Source organism: Carcharhinus amblyrhynchos, chromosome 5, assembly GCF_965287045.1.
Source record: "Carcharhinus amblyrhynchos chromosome 5, sCarAmb.v2.hapA, whole genome shotgun sequence".
Taxonomy (NCBI): domain Eukaryota; kingdom Metazoa; phylum Chordata; class Chondrichthyes; order Carcharhiniformes; family Carcharhinidae; genus Carcharhinus; species Carcharhinus amblyrhynchos.
Window position 1 is genome coordinate 35,671,718 of NC_137328.1, and position 22,381 is coordinate 35,694,098.

At 40.2% G+C, this 22,381-nt stretch overlaps 1 protein-coding gene across 1 annotated transcript in view; it reads left to right on the forward strand.

Annotated features, from left to right (window-relative positions):
* Positions 1 to 365: 365 nt before the first annotated feature.
* Positions 366 to 22,381, forward strand: part of LOC145343420 (paired box protein Pax-5) — a 199,750-nt gene continuing 177,734 nt past the window's right edge. Inside the window, exons 1-5 of the mRNA XM_080189649.1 lie at positions 366 to 408; positions 2,989 to 3,154; positions 11,216 to 11,413; positions 14,221 to 14,285; positions 18,899 to 19,030. Of these exons, the coding sequence (XP_080045775.1) occupies positions 366 to 408; positions 2,989 to 3,154; positions 11,216 to 11,413; positions 14,221 to 14,285; positions 18,899 to 19,030 (604 nt within the window). The remainder of the gene's footprint in view (positions 409 to 2,988; positions 3,155 to 11,215; positions 11,414 to 14,220; positions 14,286 to 18,898; positions 19,031 to 22,381) is intronic.

Below are 22,381 nucleotides of genomic sequence, written 5' to 3' on the forward strand. Positions count from 1 at the left end.
ACAAATTGCATAGGAAAACGCCAAAAAAAGAAGCTGGAATTCATAAAAGGATTTTTTCTGGTTTCGAACGATTTCGAAGTTAAAATCCCCTGCTGTCACTAGGTAGCAATTGGATCTTTTTTGGGGGGCAATGCATTGCATTTGTCAAACTTAACTTTTACGTTCCTTGTGCAATCCGTCCGAAACCTTGTGGATCACAAAGACGTAGGAGCTGCAATTAGTGGCTGGCATCGAGATCTTCTTCTGGGTTTGCGTGGGGTGCTGCTCACCCCTCTCTTGTTTTTTTTGGGAGTATAGGTGAAGGGGTTAAATCCAGACCAGGAAATCGAGGTTTTCTCCGAGTTGAAGACCGGCTGCGCCTTTTCATGGAAATCCACTGTAAGCACGACCCGTTTGCAGCAATGCATAGTAAGTAGGCAGCTCCTTCCCTGGCTTGTCTGGCGGTTCCTAGTGAGTGATAGCGTGTAAGGAGTGCTTGGGGCACCCGGATCCAGAAGCTGACCAGGGGTCTTCCCCCCTCCCTCTCCCCCCCCCCCCCCCCCCCGCCCCCGGACCCGGAGCAAGTCTCTTTTTGCAGAGAAGCACGATGGAGTCACACGTGCACAACTAATTTTAATATCGTCCCCGATTTCCCCCCAATTTTAAAAAACAAGTTATTGCAAATGTTTCTTAATTCCCACAATTAAACAGAAAGCGACAATATTTGCGGACACAGTTGCAATATTGTGTTAATTACTAATAGATTTTACTACGAAATGAAATGCGATATTCCTGGTTTCTGTGATGAACACCGTTGGTAAAAGTCAGTTGCATTAAGAGAGGAATTATTAAAATTCGCGAACAAAACAAAGATAATATATCTGTAAAATTGCAAGCGCGCTTAACCGGCAGATTAAACAAGGCCGACGTGTAACTGTTTAATTTTTCTTTCTCCGACTGCATTGACTTTTGAATGTAAACGGCGAGGATTAAGTTGATGTAAAGCAGTGGAAGTCCGCTCTGATAGCATGGACCATGCAGAAATCTCCAGCACGTTAGTTTTGCTTGACAGCGTTGGCTGGGGCTTGTCCATTTGGTCGGTGTTATATGAAATGACACATCCTATCACGGTGTGTTAAGAGTTATTATACCTACAGCTTGTAAACAGATGCTTTATCAACTCGAACTAATCATATTGTAGTGGGGACTAAACACACTTTAAGAATCGCACCTCGTTGAACAGGTTTACTGAGTATAAATCAGGCTGGAGTCTCTTCCTCCTTCAAAAACATGTATCGATTAAAGATTGTTACCACATAGTGATGTGGAGTAAAGGCGCTCGTACAAACTTCCAGATCGAAACAAACATCATCGATTTTTAAAAAGAAAGCTGTTCTTGTTATCGAAGTCGTGTATTTTTATAATTCCACTCCGTATTTACCCATTCCCGCTTTGAATTGTACCTATACTTATCAGTGCTCAGTCGCATTAAACAATCGCGGCTTTTTTTAAAATTAAGTGTACCAAAATCTCAAAATCATACTTGGAAATGAAAAAGAATTTAAACGGATCCAGGGTGAAAGCTAACGACATGTATGGGGGGAGGGCAAATACCCTTTCAGTTATCAATTTTCTGCTCCATAGACTGAAATGAGATACCAATTACTGATATCAATTCACTGCAAAAAAAGAGGAAGTAATGCATCATTTTTGACTCACTTACAAAACGTCAATTTCACGCCAAAACCAATAAAAGTAGCATCGAAGGAGACCAAGTACCTCGCGGCGCCGATTACCCCTCTGTGCAGGTGTTAATCCATTCCCGTTTTAACTTTCTTTCCCTCTGGCTGAGAGTAGTCTAATAAACAAAAAACGGAGATTTAAACAGGTCGATTTATCTCAAACACTCCCAGGTTTTGCAGTATTAGCATTTAGTAACCGACCTGCATTCATTAAACACTTGTCATGCCGAGGGGCTTTATTTTATTTTTGAAAATGGATCTGCAGATAGATTCCTTTGATTCCGAATTTAAATGATGTTGGGAAAAAGGGTCTGACTATCGTTTTGAATTAGGATTTTGCATTCGCTTTCCCATTGCTGTTCTTGAAAGACTTTGTAGAGGTTGACCAACGCATTAGGACAAAAAAAAGATACTCTTGTGATTTTCGTCAGATGAACCGCGAGCTGTAGCGTAAAGTCTGGGAAACATCTCAAAATCCTGTTCCATTCGGTGTGAGAATGGAGCTGTTTGCAATTCTGCAGCCTATTACTCAAAAGAAACACGTCGTAGTCCCAGAGGTTGAGTGCAACTAAAAACTGTCCTCAAATCTCCGAGCGGCCACTTTTTTTAAAACACAGGAAGCTAAAGTTTCACCGAAAGGGGCCAATTTTCTGTTCCGAATTCAGTGAATCACTTTCGCTTTCAGTGAATGACTCATATGTGTGTCTGTACCGCAGAACAATAAACATTCATTTTTTAAAAAGCTGCTAACCGAAGCTAGTGTTGGTCCATTTTATATTAATGTTACAATACACTGAAGTGTGTATATATGTGTATATAGATAGATATCCTTGTTCCTAGCCGGAGGTCCAGTTGCTGGCGGAGAGCGTGTGGCTGTGATCGCCTGAAAAGAGAAGCTGCTGTGCTCCTGTGTTCCTCTACATGCTAATACGGGAGCCCATGTTAGAAAAAGTGTTTCCCTCTTTAACACATTGCCCCTCATTCTCCTGGTTGTCTCTTCATTGTCCAATGTGCTGCAGCATATTCCCACCCCCTTGTCCCCCCCACCCCCGTCTTCCCATGCCTGTGGACAGCCACTTATTGCAAGGAGGGGGGGGGGGGGAGGAGGAAGGAGGGGGGTGTCTGTCCTCCACTTCCCCATGTTTCTGCTGGCCCCTGTGTGTTGTCAATAAATCCTAGCTCGGAGATACAGACTTAGTATTGGAATTCTACTGGCTAGCTGCAGTGTTTCTTTTCTCTCTCTCTCTGTTTTGTATGTTGTATACAGGGCATGGCGGGGTGAATCAGCTCGGAGGGGTCTTTGTGAATGGTCGCCCCCTCCCCGATGTTGTCCGACAGCGGATCGTGGAGCTGGCCCACCAAGGGGTGCGACCCTGTGACATTTCCAGGCAGCTCAGGGTGAGCCACGGCTGCGTCAGCAAGATTCTGGGCAGGTAAGAAGCGAGAAACATCACACAGGATAACTATGTGGAACCAACCCGAGTCCAAACTGACACTTTCCAGATCATTTTTTAGTTAATCGTCAACCTCGAATGAAAGGCAGTAATAGAATAATGGAAAGTAAAAATTAGAAACTGATTTGCAAAACCAAATCCCAAGCAGGTATCAAAAAGTCGAAATAAATCAGAAATTACATTGTAATCAGCAACTTCGATTGCGGGGCCGTGTGCTTCAGCGGAATAGTGATAATAGAAACCATATTCTAGACCAAGAGCGTAATAATGGGAAATAGTGTTAGAGGCAAGAGAATCGGAAGTAATTCAAACCTAACATTACAGATATGAGGAGCAGAAATAATCCAAGAGCGACATATCCCAGACAAAGCCTTTCCTGCAGGTAATCCATCAGAAAGGATATGACAACAGGGTAATCCTTAAATTAAGAGAATCAGATATCAGAGAATAGCAGAAAACGGTTCACCACAACCCCAGCTAATAAAAGCCACGCATAATACAGAAAACATCCTTAGGTTATAAGAAAGCAAAATAATCCTTTAATATATGTGAACTCTCCCGGTATAGTCAGCAAACACCTGGTGGGCATACAGATAAACAGCCAGAAAGGCAGTGACTGTAGGCACGGCTGCTGTTTCAGTGTCATCCTCAGTTTTTTTAAAACAGTGACTGTTCTATTTGGGGGCAGAGCGAGGCAGCCTGGGCACTTGGGACATTCTTATCCTTAACGTCAGCCTTGACCGTTGTTTTGCCTTTACACAGACCGACATCCTTACAGTCTGCTCACACGGACGAGGGTAAAGAATACAGGTGTCTGAGCATTTAGAACCGTGGCGCACAAGGGCACACGAACATGTAACATTACAAAACGCATAGGCATTTTTAACTGGGCTCAATGCCTTCCCAAGTACACTCAAAGTAAACTATTCCGAAACGTGAACATCTGCACATACACGACTGGTACAGGCCGTACCCAACTCCACGTGAACATCAGCAAGCTAAACGCTGTATATTTACACAGGTATAAAGGAAACTTGCAAAAGTTCACAACTAAAAGGAATCTAGCTAATCAAGGTGCTTTTATTTCCCTTACACCCTTAGCACTCGGTTTGATTAGACATGTTTATATCCACATTTCACATATTTTTGTGATGTCGCATTTTGTGACCGAAAATCGTCTACATTAAGGTGTTTCGGAAATTAAATTGCCCGACTATTAATGTTGGGAAATCAAATTGGCAGAATTTATAGTTCCTCCTCCTGGGATGGGAGGTGGAGTTTAGCTGCAGGAGTTGCGTGAGACGGTGAAATTTGGATAGATTAAACCCTTCTATTAGGTTATAGCAGCAAGATTTATTATAGCAATTACATGTGCATGAAGATTGGGGCTGGGGTACAGGGGTACCATTATCCGCGTCAGATATATTTATCAAAACACAGGCAGAGAATGAACTTTATTGATACTTGGCCAGCCGTCGGTCCACTGAAGATCCAAAAAAACATTTTATTTGGTTAAGTGAATTTTTATTTCTCTTGTGCATCGACGTTATTTTAGAGGATTCTCCATATACATATTCTGCAGACAAGGCCTCTGTACTAAATAATGGTGTCCCGAGCTGCCTTTGGATTTACTTCACCAGACCTAACGCGTCTGCTCCACGAGAATAAGAAAACCAGGCCTGTTCAAACAGCCATGCACTATATTTCAAATCTGTAAAACAGCAGCGGAAGGGAAGTCCCCCCCCCCCCCCCCACCCCCAGTCCACCCCACCCCGTCCCAAAAATAAACACAAGCCGGGACGAGCCATCTCAGTCCCATGACGGAGAAACATTTAGTTTTAACATTAATGGGAAATGCTGGAGATTCGACGATCGAAGGCTTTGGGGGTTAAAATCGCAATTTTTCTGGTGATAAAATGGTCAAATTTGTAACAAAGTAAACGAAATATTGGCGAAATCTGTGCCAGTCGTTATTGGAAGTGGTGAGAGTTGATGAATGGCGGTGGGTCCAAACTCTGATTGCTGCTCAGATCCAGGCCAGTTGATCACAGTTGGCGAACGCGACAGCTTCTGCGCCATCAGACCAGGTTGCAGTGTCCATTGTGCCGAACAGCCTTTTTCTTTTGTATGTTTTCTTTCTTGTATCATTTACAACAGGTCAGTCGCTAGCTAGATTGCAGATGCTTCATTTGAATCCCGTGCCAACTTGAAAGTTGGACAAACGAATAACGAAACAGCTTCCAAACAAGATTACAAAGTCAGGGCAGAGCAGTGCTGGTTTGTAGGTATGGTGCCGGAAAGCCTTTAACCACACATACGCTAGAATGAACTCCAATTACACTGACAAATCATTACAACATCGCAATAGCTCTGACTTCCCTTGCCTTTCCTATCGGCTTCATTTAAGTTATTAATTTCAATGAATCTGACACGACTTTAGAAAGGCTGTCATTTGCTAATTAATTTAATAATTAACTAAGAGTCACCGATTGCCTTCCGTGGTAATAAAAACCTGACATCATTCATAGCCAAATTTCACGGTTCATCTGCAAGCAAAAATAATCCGTTTGGACAAAACCTTGGCCAATTCACTTATTTTTCCGGCCCGTCGCCGCCACTAACTTTTTCCAACCGGACTGTGAGCAATAATGTTGGGTTCGGTTCCGTGTCCGCGCCCAGTCGCACATTCAGGGTGGTGGGGTGGGCTGGGGGGCGGGGGGTGGGGGGAGTTGGGTGGTGGTTAAAGAGAGGAAATGTAAAGGGAAAAGAGTGTGAAGGAGGGAAGGCGGTCGGAGCGCAGTGAAGCAGGGATTAACATTCAGCTCCCCACTGACCGACCTCTCTCACACATCCAGCAGCCAGTCCACGGTTTCCACCAGTTCCCCCCTCTCTACCTCCCACAACACTCGCATTTATTCCCCGCAAGACTTAATTAATAGGGAGATTCATGATGCCACTGCATTCAGTTCCACTCCACTTAAAACCGATGGGAAGAGGCACTCCAGTGGTACCTTACAGAAACAAGAGCAGTTTTACATGTAAGTGCTGTTGCTGTTGGTGTCTGTTTAGGCGGGATACATCAGTTGGAATTAAACCATTGTAATTGTTCTTTGATCTGAAATCTCTGGTGATTTATTGATCTGTTTCCAGTGTAGGTGCATTATCCCATGCGAAGGGCACTGTAGGTAACCGGTTTAGTAACACAAACTCTTTTCAAACGCTCTCGCTGTTGAAAGCCTGGCCTCAGGAAGTTTTCACTTTGTTTGGATTCATCCAGCGGTTTTGGCGCTCGCCTCGCCATGTCTTTCAGTCTCTAACGTCTTTCCTTTTTTATATTTATATTGCTGACGTTTCCAGGAGAGGGCTCCTTAAAGTTAAATTTATTCTGAATTATCTTGCTTACCATCTATAGGTCACTCATTCAGAACTAATTTGTTTCATGTTGGACTCTGCCAGCGGGGCTTGGGAGTTTCAAAGGGTATCTTTCCCCACCTCCTCCCATTACACAGCAGGGCTTTCGGTTTAAGATAAGCCCCACTAGCCTCCCACCCACCCATTATCGACCTATTGCAACCAGTAATGCAGAAACTCGCACAAAAAAATAAAACGCTACTGATGCTGGAAATCTGAAATAAAAATAGGAAAGTTCTGGAAATTTTCAGCAAGGCTTGCAGCATTTGCGAAAACAGATACTATAGCGAGATCAGGCTATGGTGAAAGGTCACAGATCCTGAAAGATTAAACTCTGTTCCTCTCTCCAAAGATGCTGCCAGAGTTGCTGAGTTTTCCCAGCATTTTCTGTTTTACCATCATCCTTGTGACACTGCTTCACAGGGAATTAGCCTGATCTTGAAGTAAGAGAGAAAGGGGGAGACAGAACGCGACTTGGAAAAAAAAAGAATGAGATAAGAGGCAGAGAGACAATAAAAGAGTCGGAGTGAGAGAATGAGCAAAATGTGGCGAGCAAACATTGAACCAACTTTTCTCATCCCGGTTTGAAAAGTGTGTTTGGAAGGAAAAGGTTTTTTTTTGCCGGAAGTGATTGGATCGATGCCCTGCGCTGTCCTACAGGACAGACCCAGCTCCTCCCTGTACGGGTCGGCAAGCCAAGGCCCGTGTTTGCAAAAGACACCTGGTTTGGTTTTGAGAAGCAAATCGCACAGCATAGTCAGTAATAAGAGCATCCTGAAGGTGTCTCTGTTTGGTGGGTTGTCTCTTCAAGCAGCCTCGTCTGGAGGTTTAGCCCCTTGTGGAGGTTCACAGCTGCTTCCACCGTCAGGAATTGACAAAAACCCAGGGAAAATACACAGGTTTTCTGGGCACCAAAGTAACTGCCATGCACTTTTAGGTACAATGATATAGGTAACTCTACGTTTTGTATTTCGTACTAAAAGATATCAAACAATGTATTTCCCACCCATTGCCCCCATGTTTAATCTCCAGTGCTGATATGGGAAGGTGTAAATGGCAGTTTTCATTGATTCATTTTTACCTTTACCTCTCCCCTCCCTGTCTATCTCCCTGTCTGCCTTTCTTTGTCTCCTTCTCTGTCTTCTTTTCGCTCAATTTGTGTGTTTCACTCTCCATTTCTGTTTCTCTCTCTCCCTCTTGATCTGGCGATCTCTCTCTTTTATTCCTCTCGCTCTCTTTTTCTAGGTCTGCGTCTCTTTGAGTTTTTCTATCTGCGCCACTCTGCCTCTCTAGCTACCTCACCTCATTCAGCACCACGGACAGAGACTCTTTTTTGGCCGCTATTCCTGATTTCTCGGACTTGGGCAACTTGTCCTAAAGCTGCGAGACTGTCGAGTGCACACCAATGGGCAAGAGGGGGCCAGATTAACAGGATCTTCCGGGCAGCCAGTGAGATTGGCGCCACATCCCTGTCCACAGCGCCGCCAAATCTCCACAACATGCAGAATCCAAAGAGTAAATTTGAAATTAAATCAGAGACGAAACTGATCAGAGCTGACCGGGTCCGGCGCGGGTGATTATCTGATGAAAGTGAGGGCGGAAAGGGAGAGGAACAAAACTGGAGGGAAAGACCCAGGAAAGAAAACTGGGGGGGGGGGGGGGGGGGGTGGAAGCCAAAAAGATTGGCACTGATTATTATAATTTTTGCTCTCGCAGTAAATACTGCAGAGAAAGAATTTGCACATAATTTACTGGTGGTGTTTGTTTCTCATTTTTCGTTTCTTTCTTTGTTTCTTTTCACCCATTTACGATCTTCGGGGAAATATTCCTCACTTTCTTATTCACCAGATTTTCCATTTGATTTCAGTCCTTTTACCTTTGACGCTTTGAAATTTCGGGATGGGACAGCAAAGTAGGGATGAGATGTGACGGGGAGAGAAAATCTATAATAACATCTTACATTTATATAGATCACAAGTATAAGACAACTCTAAAACTTCATTAATAAATTCTTTCAAGAAAATAAAACACTTAGCCCATCTACGCAATGAGTCAAGGGAGCCAAGAGCAAACGAGAAGATCAGTAGGGAGTCAATACCTTTATTTGCTTTTCAATGCGAGTAAGAGTGACCTGACCTTCTTAGATATGGAATATTTTTAGAGTTTGCTAGCGAAGTCTCCATCCCCTATTGATTCCAGAAGAACAACATTTTTAAAATGCAGCTCCTGTCCCAATTTTGGATCCTTGGATCAGAACAGCAAGATGTCTCTTCCATTCTTTGTCTCCTTTCGTGTTCTCTATACCCTTTGTTTCCGCCTCTTCTTCCCACTTTAACTGCCATGAAAAATATCAGGGTGTAAAATTAAATCGTAGAAAAAGCCGGTCTCGCTTTTTCCTATTCACCTCGACAATGGAGGGCTGTGTTTGCAGGAACTCTCGAACTGAGATCTGCCCATTTGAGGCTGGATGGTCAGTCGACCAGTGGCACCTGGGGGTGAACCTTCATATGTGCCTTGTTTCCATACTTTCTACCAGTTACATGGGATACATTTCTCCGATGATTTGAAGCTGAAACAGCAATTAATGTGAATGGATCCACGGCTTTTTCGGTTATAGAATTTTAAAAATTAGAATAAAGTTCTTCTCCTTCTGCCTCTCTTCAGGATTTGGGTCGTTTTCTGTTTGACCCAATAAGTTAAAACAGAAGCTGTACAAGAATAAATCTTGCGTTTGGCCATGTCTTTTCAAAGGCACAGTACTCCATGTATTTGACGGATGTAACAGTCTGTAAAGGATGCCTGCAATTGGGAGATTCATTTTCACAATTTTAATTAAGCAAATAAATTAAATATACAAAACAAATTTGAACAGTTAAAGGTCTATGTAGACGTTTCCATTTTAAGATTAAGTTGGAGTTTAGAAAGGAACACACTGATACTACAGGGGTTAATTGTCAGAATTAGCCTATGTATATTGACAAGGGATTGTAGCAATATTATTTTTGATATTCTCAATTTTTTAAAAATAAACTGACAGACAAAAACTGCATTACATTCACTGAAATTGAGGCCAAGCGTGCAACCTCCTGAGAGTCAATTGGCACAGTGTCTTCGACAAATCTACAGAAAAAAAATTGAAGTGAATCCCTGCATTTATAAAGCATCATATATCTCAAAAATATTCCAAAATACTTCACAGACAATAAATTACTTTGAAGTTTATTTACTATTGTTATGGAGATAATTTTAATGCACCCAAGTTAACTCAATGTTAGAAAAATGAACATCTCTTGTGTCTGTCCATCTATTACTTTTTTGGTGTACTGACACAAGACATTTATTAGAACTTTGCTGCCTGCCACTTTATGCTATTCTGATTTCTTCCCACATTCTTCCCTGGAACATATTTGTGCCTTGTCCCTCTTTCGTGGCCTCATTCTCCCTCTCCATTCAATCTTAGTATAAGCTGCTTTCCCTTTTCCTTCAGGCTTTATTGTATCTTCTTCCTTCATCTCCCCTGACTTCTGTCCGAGCTGCTTTCTTTCTCTTTTCCTTTCCCTTTGTTGCACATGCAGCTTAGTTTCTCCTGACAGCACAGAATTCTGTATCCCTTTTTCTAATTCTTTTTGGTCTCTGATACTTGTTGCATTAGAGATGTGCAAGAAAAGATTAAAATATCTGGAAAGGTTGGCTACAAACAAAATAAATAAATGCATTAGACGTCTTAAAAGAAACACTTTAAGTAAAATATGAGGTCCAGAATGATTACAAAATAGAAATAACTGCCAATGGAAAAGCTACTGGAAATAATTGATGCCTGATGAAAAGTAGAAGCTAAGTCAAATTGCAGCATAAAGATTATTGTACTGCCTGTAATTTATTTAAGGCACTCCAGGCAAAACACTTCACGATGAGCTGGATCTGAATGTTCATCCCTTTGACTAACTGCCTCCATAATTTCATAAGGCACAAAAAAAAGCTATCAAAGTAAAATTGCATTTTGTTGCCCTTGAACATTTGTGGTGAAGATTCAGAGGGAAAAATGGTGTATTAAAGTTAAGATCATAGACCATCCCGTACACTCATGAGTCATGAGATTGCTGTCTGGCAATGTGTTAAATAATAAAGTCTTTTTTCACCCTGAAGAAACCTACTGCATACTGTAAGTGGGCACTTTGTAAATGATTAATTTGTAATTTCATTAGTAAGGAAACCATTAGGTCAAACAGTTTCTTTGTCATGCAACATGGATGCATAAATTCATGTGTGTATAAACCTATATTTACAGACACGATAGGCACACACATATGTATCCACAAACACTTATGTACATATAAGCATATATGTTTAAATATTCAATAACATGTATACTCCACACATAATATTAATCAGTTCTGTTCATCTAAACATTCCCTTTCAAGACAACAAAATGTTTTATTACATTTATAATTAGAGAAGTTATTATACTGCTTCATCATTGATGTGACATGCGTCAGCCACATGTACCAGGCAAGAATGATTGGCATTAACCATTTAAGTGAATTCTGTTTGTCGATTATTTTGTTTTATCAGGATTGTGTCTGATCTTAAGTAATGGCCTGAAATGTTCTTCTGCTTTTCTTTTTAAAGGTATTATGAGACTGGAAGTATTAAACCAGGAGTTATCGGAGGATCCAAACCAAAGGTCGCTACACCCAAAGTGGTCGATAAAATTGCTGACTACAAGCGCCAAAACCCCACCATGTTTGCCTGGGAGATTCGAGACAGACTGTTGGCAGAGAGAGTCTGTGACAATGATACAGTGCCTAGTGTCAGTTCTATTAACAGGTACTGACCCATAGGGGGTGCACTGTCCAACATTAACCTACATTATCATCCTAACGCTACACAGCAGTTTCATTCTGTCTTTGCAGTTTGTAACTAGTATCTAGATTGACAAGAGAACCAGAAAAAAAGCTCATTGTACTAATACTTTGAGAGATTTGGTCGATGAAATATATTCATATATAATTTTAAAAGTTACATTTAATTTTCACAGATTCCCATCTCTTCTAAAGAATTAGATCCTAACTGAGACACAGCTGTACTGGTACTGGGCCAGTCTGATAACTCATCCATGTGGTTATTCCTTATCCTGCAATGCAATGGCTTTCTATGGCATTGTTCTCTTATACTCTGTTCGTTCTTCATATTAGTAACTTCTTTCTCTCAGCTTGCAATCTTGTTAGCTCCTTTCTTCCTACATTAATCTGCCTCCTTTTGATTGATCACTCTTATCATTAACAGCTGTCTTCCCTTCATTGAATAACATCTGGATCATCATAGCTTAATGTTTCTCATGCCTTTCTATATGAGTCCTTAAAATATAGTTTCTTTTAATTCTTCCACAAAAGGTTCTTCATATTTGCACAAAATTTACCAGCAGTTCCAATTTTTGATTCTTTTCTTAGTTCTTCACATTAATGGCCAAATTATCTGCGATAGCCTCACTTCTTCATGGTTGATGTTGCCTTCCAGAACCTTGTTTTTCCTTACACAACAAAAAGCCATTCATCAACAATTTTTTACTCTCAGCTACTCAAGTTTGTTCAAAGACTTGAATACTGCTGCAAAGCCTCTTTCTTGCATTCCTTGATAGGATACTATCCCTCGTTTGCCTTTAGCCTTCAACTTTTCTCTGTATTTTATCCATAATACTATGGCCCATTCTCCTGTGAGCTTTTTTCTGTACATTTTTTTCCATGTCACAAATAGGCCATCCTAAAAGCTCTTCTACCTGTTTACATCTGCACTGCATTACAATTAAATAGGTATTGAATATCTTACTTCTACAACTGGTTCTACGGAGTCTACTTTAAATGAACTTTCTGGGGTCCTCAAAACTGTGAAATAGAATCTTAGAATGGTTACAGTTTGGAAGGAGGCTCTTAAGCACATCGAGATGCAGGACTTTACAAGAGCAAAAATCCAGTACTTCATCCTTTTCCCATACACTTCCAAAAGTTTTTCCTTTGAATTTTATTTCCTTTTAAACACCATGATTGAATCTGCCTGCACCAACCTTGCTGCCAGTGCATTTCAGATGATAGTTATTCACTGTATAGAAAAGATTTTCCTCTTGTTTGGTTCTTTTGCTGGTAATCTTAATTCTGCATCCTCATGATTTTGAATACCTTTATCAGAGCTCCTTTCAACCTCCTCCACTCCAAAGAGAACAAACCTTGGTCCTCAGTTGTCCTTCATCCTTGGAACCATTCTCATCAATATTACTGCTCCCTCTCTCAGGTCACACATTGCATTAAAGACTTGGACGCAATACTTCAGTTGTTGCTGAACCAGTTTTTTATATTTAAACCTTATGATCGCTTTTTTTTATAGGTATTCCTCCATTGACATTTACTCCACTTGACCACTTCATTCCCCAGAAACAGATACAGCAAATTCTTTATGCACTTTTAATAAAGTAACAATTTGCACTAATATGGAGCCTCTTAACGTTACTGAAATTTTAAAATTTGTATTATTATAATACTTGATATAGAAATCTCAGCCACTAAAATCTTACCAGGTTAGACACATTCTGACGACCAAGAACTTGAGGAAAGGTGGAAATGATTAAAAGCTTAAAGCAAATTTATATCAGTTGAAAAAAAATTATATTAAAGCAGTTGTATTTGAAGAAGTAGAATACACATTAAATGTGAGCCTCATACTTGGACCATTGATGAAGACAAGGATGGGATTGTAATTCTCCTTTAAGAGTTTAAAAACTATCAACATGTGCAATAATAGTTGTTTAAAACTGGCTGTGTACTAACTTCCAGAAACAAAGCAGGAGCAATATTGCATAGCAAGCCTTGTGTTGCATTGATTTTAAAACCTGATTATTTATATGAGCTTCACATTATGATGTCAGCCATGTCTCAGTTTGTAGCACTGTTGCCCACTGCATTGCGAGGCTGTGGATTCAAGCCTCACTCCTGTACTTAAGCACAGAAATCTAGACTGATACTGCAGTGTAATGCTGAGGAGACTTGTGGGACATTAAACCCTGTCTGCTCTCTAAGGTAGAAATGAAAGATCTCATAGCACTATTTTGAAGAGATTATCCCTGGGGTACTGGCCAATATTCATCACACAATTAACATTGCTGAAACAGATTATCTGGTCATTGTTTCATTGCTCTTTGTGGGACCTTGCTGTGTATACGTTGGCAATCACATTTCCTACACTACAATAGGAAATACATTTCAGAAGTTTTTCATTGCTTTTAAAGTGCTTTGGGATGTATTTGACATACACATTATAAATGCAACTCTTTTTATAACTAAAACCCTTATTATTAAAGAAAAGTAACACCAGAAAGCATCTGTATGTTAAAGGCAAAGTGTACCTTTTGTAATCCTGTATTTTGAACAAAGTACCCCCAAAACCTCTTGAAAGAGTGGATTCAGAGAGCAGAGATCTGGCTATCTCACCAGTATGATGTAGTTTTACACGCACCATTAATAGTTCATAAGAAAAATATGATATTGAGAAAGTTAGTAGAAATGTCGAATTATGGATTAATGATTGATTTTTCTTCTATATGTTCTAAAAATTGATTTTCTTTCATTAATTTTACTTTTATTCAGAATTATTCGAACAAAGGTGCAACAGCCTCCAAACCAGCAATCGCCGGTCACATCCCATACTATAGGTGAGAGTCATTGCTACTGTGCCACTTAACCTCTGTTAGATATTGCTTTGGATCTTGAAAAAAATATGATTTTCTATCTGGGAACTAAATTATATGTAGAACAACTCCTTAACTCTGTAGGAATTCATTATTGCTCTCTGTCCTATCTCTTCCTGTACTGTTCTTTTGTGACTACCTCCACCTATCCCCAAATTCCCCCTGCTTTCCTGATGACAGCAAGTCATGCTGGAGTAAAGGTTCCACAGAGAATGTCTATCCTTGACATGTGAGCTAGGCTATGCTTCAGGATTAGGAGCTGTTCTGGGAGCATCAATAATGATTTTGCAGGCACTCAGAATTTACAAGTGCTCCCAAAACCACTGACATTGTGCCCTTCTTTCAATTGGATGAAGAGTATACTGAATATGATCGGTTTTTACTGAATTGATCCTGGTGCCTGATTCTCCCTGTGTACAATCCAAGACTTCAGGTGGACTAATATCATTATTTCACTGTGCTTAAACATTATGCTGACACCTTTCTTAAGTTTAGTAAGTTTGTATGTCCATATGTCAAAGGGTCATATCTTTTATCTATTTATTGAACAAAAAGAGTAAGAATTAATTTGGTTAAATTGTTTCTTTCATTCGTTCATGGAATGTTACTGTCACTGTCACAATTTATACCTCATCCCTAATTGTCCTTGAGAAGGTGATAATAAACTTCCTTCTTGAACTACTGCAGTCCATTTGGTGAAGATCTATCTATAACGAGGTAGGGGAGAGTCCATTTTGACCCAGCAACAGGGAAGAAAGGAATGATGATATATTTTCGAGTCAGAATGGTGTGTGACTTAGAGGGGACTTACAGGTAGAGGTGTTTCCAAGTGCCTATAGTCCCTTTATTCAGGATTTGCTAGGTGGTAGGGGCCGGTGGTTTGGGTGATGCTCTTGAAAAGGCTTTGATGAATTGCTCCAGCACATCTTATAGATGGTATACACTTCAGCCACTGGCCTGTAACAACCAAAATCATCTGACTTTGTGCTAGGTATGATCCAGTTAGTGCAGAATTTTTTGCCTGATTCCCATGGGCTTTAATTTTACAGGGGCTCCTTGATGCCATACTCCGTCAAATACTGTATTGTTGTCAAGGGCAGTCACTCTCATATCACCTCTGGAACTTAGCTCTTCTGTCCATGATTGGACTAAGTGGTCCTGGCAGAATCCAAACACAGCACAAGTGAGAAGGTTATTGCTGAGTAAATGACTCTTGATAGCACTATTGATAAAATCCTCTATCATTTCACTAATGATTGAGAGTGGACTAATGCACCAGTAATTGGGTGGTTTGGATTTGTTCTTTCTGTGGACATACTTTAGCAATTTTCCATATTGCCAGGTAGACAAAATGCTTATATTGTAACTACCAGAACATCTTGCCTAGAAGCGTCACTAATTTTGGAGCGTATGTTTTTAGTAATACAGCTGTTATGTTGTTAGGGTGCATAGACTTTGCTGTAACCACTGTGCTAAGCTGATTCTTGGTATCACATGGAGGGAATCGATTTGTCTGAAGACTGGCTTTGATAAATGGTAGGGTCCTCAGGGAGAGTCTGAGATGGATCATCTATGACACTTCTGGCTGAAGATTGTTACAAATGCCTCAGTATTGTCTTTTGCACTCAGTGCTGGGCTCTTCCAACTTGGAGGATGTGAACTTTCCTTGAACCTCCTCCTCTTGTTAGCTAATTGTCCACCACCATTCACAATTGGAAGTGGTAGGATTTCAGAGCTTTGATCTGTTCCATTAGTAGGGAAATCCCCTAACTGTCTATAGAATGCTACTTCTGCTATTTGTGCTGTAATTTTGTTAGGTTTGTGTCTCATTTTTAGGCATGTCTAGTACTGTTCCTGGCATGCTGTTCTACACTGATGATTGAACCACATTTGGTTCCCTGGCTTAAAATTAATTTTATTTTCCAAAATGATGCTTCTTTCATAAAATTTGTAAAAGTGCATCATATAACTGTTCAACTTTGACATTATGTGAAGTGCAATACAGCTAAATTTCTTTCAGCACTGTGCATGAGGTGCCTCACTACACTTGCCATTAAAGATTATATTTGCAATGTACATTTACATTTCATGTCAAACTTTCACTGGTGTGTACAGCCTGAAGGGTTTTACATGGGTTCCAATCCCTTGGTATATTGTGATGGGAAGGCTTTTTGACTTTTTCCCATTTAGCCTTCGCAGTAGCCCCAAACTTCTGGTGTGTCCATCAGCATGTGGTCCTTCACCTTGGAATATGCCAGTTTGCAATATTTGGTTGTCACAGCTCTTTGCACTGGAAGATCAATACGTTTCTGACAAACAAAAGAATATCTTCCATTGAGTTGATTATCCTCCAGTAGCAGTTGATACTGATCTTTATATGTGCCTCTGGGAATATCCCTGGTTTGGTAGTAATGGTAGAGTGAGGAATATGCTGTTTACTGATTGTGGTGGAATACCATTCGGACTACTGCTAATCCACAGTAGCTCATGGAAAACTCATCTCCTGCACCTGGCCATGCCTAGCCTTTATACGAATATATATTAGACCACTATTGTATTCATCCTTGATCAGATTGCAGTTGATCTCAAAACATGATAGGAAGATTAACCTCTAATTAGTTACTACTCGTTTGGGTAAAACTGAAATGTAACCTGATTGTTATTATGGTTGGGTTTTTCTGTTTAACAATCAGAATGCTCAAATTCTTCACTGCATCTGTATTTCTAAGCAACTTAATACTTGATGAAATTCACCAATATAACTTGGGTTCTGAAGTCTGACGATTATTATGATAAAAAGATTTCACATTGTAATACAAAATTGAAATCTAAAATTTAAAGTGGCAATAGAATGGCCATTGAATGTGATGTAATTAAAGTAATAAATCCACAAAGGGGACTATTCATTACATTTTCTGCATCATTAGGTACTAAGGAGTTGTGAAAGTTTTTTTCTTTTCTTTTAATTCCCGTTCTTCGATAACTCCTATGTTGATTGTGTCTTTGCAGTTTGCAGCATTAGATTCAGTTTTCTATTAAAATTGAGCTTTTTTCAGAATTTGTAATTTTCAAGCAATATTCTCTGTGCTTCTGTATGTTTGTGATTTACGGCATTGGTGGATTATCGATTGTTGGGCTCTGAACTGATTCCCACTTTTACAGCACTATTGTACGTTTCAAGATTGAAAGCAGTGACGTTTTCATTGAATTTTTTTCTTTGTAATTGGGCTATTAACAAAACACAACACAAAATAATTGGGTTTGTAGCCTCTTTGGTAAAGACATGAGGAAATGCATTATTTCCTGTCCCTTCTTGTACCCCTTAATTGTGTTTAACCGACTCCTCCACCCAACCGGCAGCTCCATTCTCACTGCCTTTCCTGAAGACAGTGCCTCATGTGGTGGTACAGTTCCATGGGTGATTAGATCTCCAGTGCCTCAATTGAAGTTCATGTGTCAGGTTGGGCAGTGAGCTTAGCCAGATAATTTGCCTGTTGGCAGTATCACACTGTATTATTAACTGATGTAAATTATTAAGTGTAGTTAATTTCTTTCAGTAGAATGACTTTCATCTATCCGCTACTTATCTAGTGACCTATCTGGTGACCAAGCCAAGCAAAGAGGCTGCTTCAATTGACTAGTATCCATCAACTTCTAGTGAGTTCTATGGACCAATATCCACAGGCATCAAATGGGTTCAATTGATCAATACAGAAACATAGAAACTAGGAACAGATGTAGGCAAATCGGCCTTTTGAGCCTGCTTCACTATTCAATACATTTAAGGCTGATCCTCCATCTGATCACCATACTTCTGCTCTTTCCCCATACCCCAACAATCTACTGGCTTCTGATTAATTCAACAAGCTAATATTCATAGGCTTCTAATAGGCTCAATGGATGAATATTTATAGGTTTCTAATGAGCTGAATGGACCAAGGTATGTATGTCTTCAAATCAAGACCCTGAAATTAGGAGTTAAGTGTTCAACTAAATGAGGCAACATAACAGAGATTGCTGTACCAAGCAGAACCAGTGAGACTACAGTAAGACGATTTCAGGCTTTGGCTCCAAAATCAATTGTGCAGGGGCTGTAGAGCCAGTAATGTTGAACATTTGACTTTCAGGTGTTTTCCTGAGTGGTCTGGTTGAACTTTCATTGAGGTAAGAAAAGTGGGCTCTGAAAATCCATGTGCCATCATACCTGTCATTAGTGTTGGGATCTACCTGTGCTCTTTGGTGATGAATAGAGAAAACATTACTCATTATTGTCTACTTAATGTGTAAGGAAAAGCAAATACATAAATTGAAAGGCTTTGCCGAACCAAAGCAAATTTTTGTTTGAGCTAAAATTGCCTCCGTGCCTGCGACTTGGGTTCACTTCTCTCCTAATCAAGAATTAATTACTTTCACTCTAAGTGTAGCAGGTGGCTATGTGTGGTGATCATTCTTGAAACTCAACCTTGGTTGAAAAGTAAGCATTGAGTGTGCTGAATTGAATCCACATAGGAGGATGTTGCAGATCTTGGTGTGCTATTTTTCTCTACTGACTAAAACTTGCTGTCGTTTCTGCACAGCACCAAGCACAGTGGCAGTAACTCCAGTTCCTTCAGCCGCCACAGACCCTGCAGGATCTTCCTATTCCATCAGTGGCATTCTGGGGATTACACCTTCCAGCGCTGAGAATAATAAGAGAAAACGTGATGAAGGTAAGTGCAAGAACACCTTGCATGTGCAGAAAGATATGCTTTTGCCATTAAGTTCAAAGTCTTCACTTGTATGAAGTAAAGGGGCATGTTCAGAATTGGAATAATAATTTCTGGAATTGGTTAGCGCTATGAATGATGGAACATGATCTGTGTGATATTACAAAAACATGTCTTCAAGTGGAACTAAATAAATTCAAATTTATTATAATTTATATTAGATAAGCACATTTGTGTAAGGGAGTGTTTTTCAATTGCAGGAAAAGGGTCAGGCTGTTACGTTACTTTTGCAGAAAGTAATAGCTGTTTTGAAGTGTAAAGTATCTTCTGCTAATCAATATTTTGCAATTGAATTAAATTGCCTAATTCTTTTTAATGATTTATTTGCATTGTGTTGAAGTAGTCAATGTGTTGCACAAATTGCCCTGAATGAAAGTTTGTTGATATTCTTGATAATTCTATGTTTAGTTGTGCATAGAAGGGAGGATGAAATGTAAATGTTTTTCATTGTCTTGTTTCATTACCTATGTATGAAATCAAGCACTTTACCAGACCCTCTCTTTTACCGTCTGTGGTTGTGCTGTGCAAACTTTTATAGTGTGTAAAGTTTTAAAAGTATTTCGCCAGAACAAAGGTGTGTGTCCACATTCAGCAAAACGTTGTTTGCGCTGCCAGTTAATTGAAAGATTGCTGTAGGCAGGAGTTAATAGAGTGACAGTGGTCAGAGGACAGCGTACTCCAGCTCTGGTCCTATTTACTGAAATGTGAATACTGGGAAAGGGAAGATGATACACAGTTCAATTCTGAACAATATTGGCAGGCTGCATGCTTTGTATGTGCTTGTTGTGCACAGTGTTTTTCTGAAATGCTGCTTTTGCAGTTTTTCATGCTGTGGAACCTTATTTGGGTTGTTGTGTGATGTGCCCTGTACCCTTCACGAAGACCCTGATGAATATGGAGTATTGTCCAGCTCATGATCCGTAACAAAATTTGGTAGATTATTTCCAATAACATTCCAACTATACCCCAAGAGCCTGCTTGCCAATGTATCCTCTCCCAACTGATTTAGCTAACTTTAATTTGTTGTTTAAAAAATGCAAGTTTTCATAACATTAAAATTACAGCATATCACAAGCTCATTGGTTAAGAATGCAGCTTCCCAGTGGCTTTGTAGGAATATTGAAAACGTTCGTTTTTGTGTGATTAAGCAGCCTATAATCCTTCGCTAACAATTAGTTGACAATATGTTGCTGTGTGGGCAAGGAGCTTTGCTCCATCCCCTGTATCCTTTTTATTTTCACTAGTGATTAGGATTCTAACCAATCTGTTAGCTGTAACTTTATTTGCAGACAATACCATACAAAATGTTTTTCTACATTGCTGGAAATAGTACTAAGCATTCAGAGAATGTTTTACTTCTTAATTGCTTTTTCTCTGACCTTTTGGCACCTCACACGCGATGCATCCTCTTTCAGGTCAGTGGATGTTTGATTGGTATTGGTTAGATCAGGAATTCCAACTAGATTGTAGGAATCAATGTGAAGAATGGATATAATTTATTTTCTTGCTACAAATCCAAGTTATTTTTCCAATTTGTCACGCACTCCTTGTCCCAAAATATTGACCGCTGTGAGAGAAGACTTCCCCAGCTGCTGTTTACTATCTTGCAGCTCACTAAAGTGGCCATTCTTTGCTCATACGCACCCAGACAGTGGCTGACTCTGCCTTTCCCTTGCCTGTGGACTTTGCAGCAATGCTCGCCAACTAGATACATTCTGCCTACTTTGCAAAGGATGTTAGGGGCATGTGATATCTCGTTCAAGCTGATAAGCCCATTTAGGCTTAATAATGTAACCATCTCTAAAATTCAGTTACACCCTGCATTTACTTGCTGAACTTTGTTTATTATGCATGTAAACATGCACATTTTTATAGAGATTCTAAGCCATAGAGGATACACTCTGAATTGGTTTTCTTAGATCCAAAGTTTCTCATAGTGAATTCCATCTACAATAGTTCTGCCCGCTTGTTTAAGTACCTACATATCTTCTTGCATTCCTAAACACAGCCTAATGTCCTTCTAACTTAGTGCCATTTGTAAACTTAGATATCCAATTCTTTAGGTGTGTTCTGTCTGAAAAGGAACATATCTAGCAATCCAGCACATCCTCAGCTTTGTTCTGGATGTCAGCCTAACTGCCTAAGTTCTTTTGTGGGGTTCAAACCTACAACCTTTTGATCAAGAGGGAAGACACTATGGTCTGGATTTTAAGGTTGTAATGATGGCAAAACTGTCAGTGTTCACTGTCACCACAACTGACGACAACTAAACGTGACAGCATTCTGGTGTCTGTACATATGCAGTCAGATGACTATTTCCCTGAGAAAGTAATAGCACACAAATTGAGACTATAAACTCTCCCTACATTATAACAGTGATTATTGTCTGCAAAATGCTTTGGGATTTAATAAGGTAACCTAAGTGCTATAAAAATGCAAGACATTCTTTATAATAAAACAGAGTTTGTGATTGAGTTATGTTCTCTGATTGAGCTTGGTTTGGTAAATAAAATGTGTGTCTATGCGTGCATATGTGTACGTGGCTACTGGAAGAGGTTGAAATAGGGCTCAGTTGTGATGCTATATGCAAACAACAAATTGTCTGAAAACACTTACTGATGGTTGAAGTATGGTAAACTGCATTATGTCAGGGATTTGTGGTCACCTTTGGAGTTTCACCCATAAAAGGTGTCTGCACCTTCTAGGAAGGGAAAAGAGAATTAGTACTTTCAGAAGTGTGGGAAAAGATCTGCACCTTCAGGGAAGATGGGCGAGAGCCAGTGTTTTCAGGAGAGATAGAGAGAGAGAGAGACAGTCAGCAGCTTCAGGAGAAACAGAAAGAGTCTGCAATTTCAGGAGAGAGAGAGGGAGGGAAAGAGAGAGAGTCAGTACCTTCAGGAGAGACAGAGAGAGTCAGGAGTTTCATGAGAGAGAGAGAAAATCAGCAGCTTCAGGAGAGAGAGAGTTGGAAGCTTCAGGAAAGAGAGAGTCAGCAGCTTCAAGAGAGACAGAGAGAGAGAGAGAGAGTCAGCAGCTTCAGGAGAGAGAGAGAAAAAGTCAGTACCTTCAGGAGAGAGAGAGAGAGTCTGCAGCTAGGGGAGAGAGAGAGAGACAGAGAGAGAGAGTCAGCAGCTTCAGGAGAGACAGAGGGAGAGAGTGTCGGCAGCTTCAGGAGAGAGAGAGAGAAAAAGTCAATATCTTCAGGAGAGAAAGAAAGAGAGAGAGTTGGAAACTTCAGGAGAGAAAGAAAGAGAGAGAGTTGGAAACTTCAGGAGAGAGAGAGTCAGCAGCTTC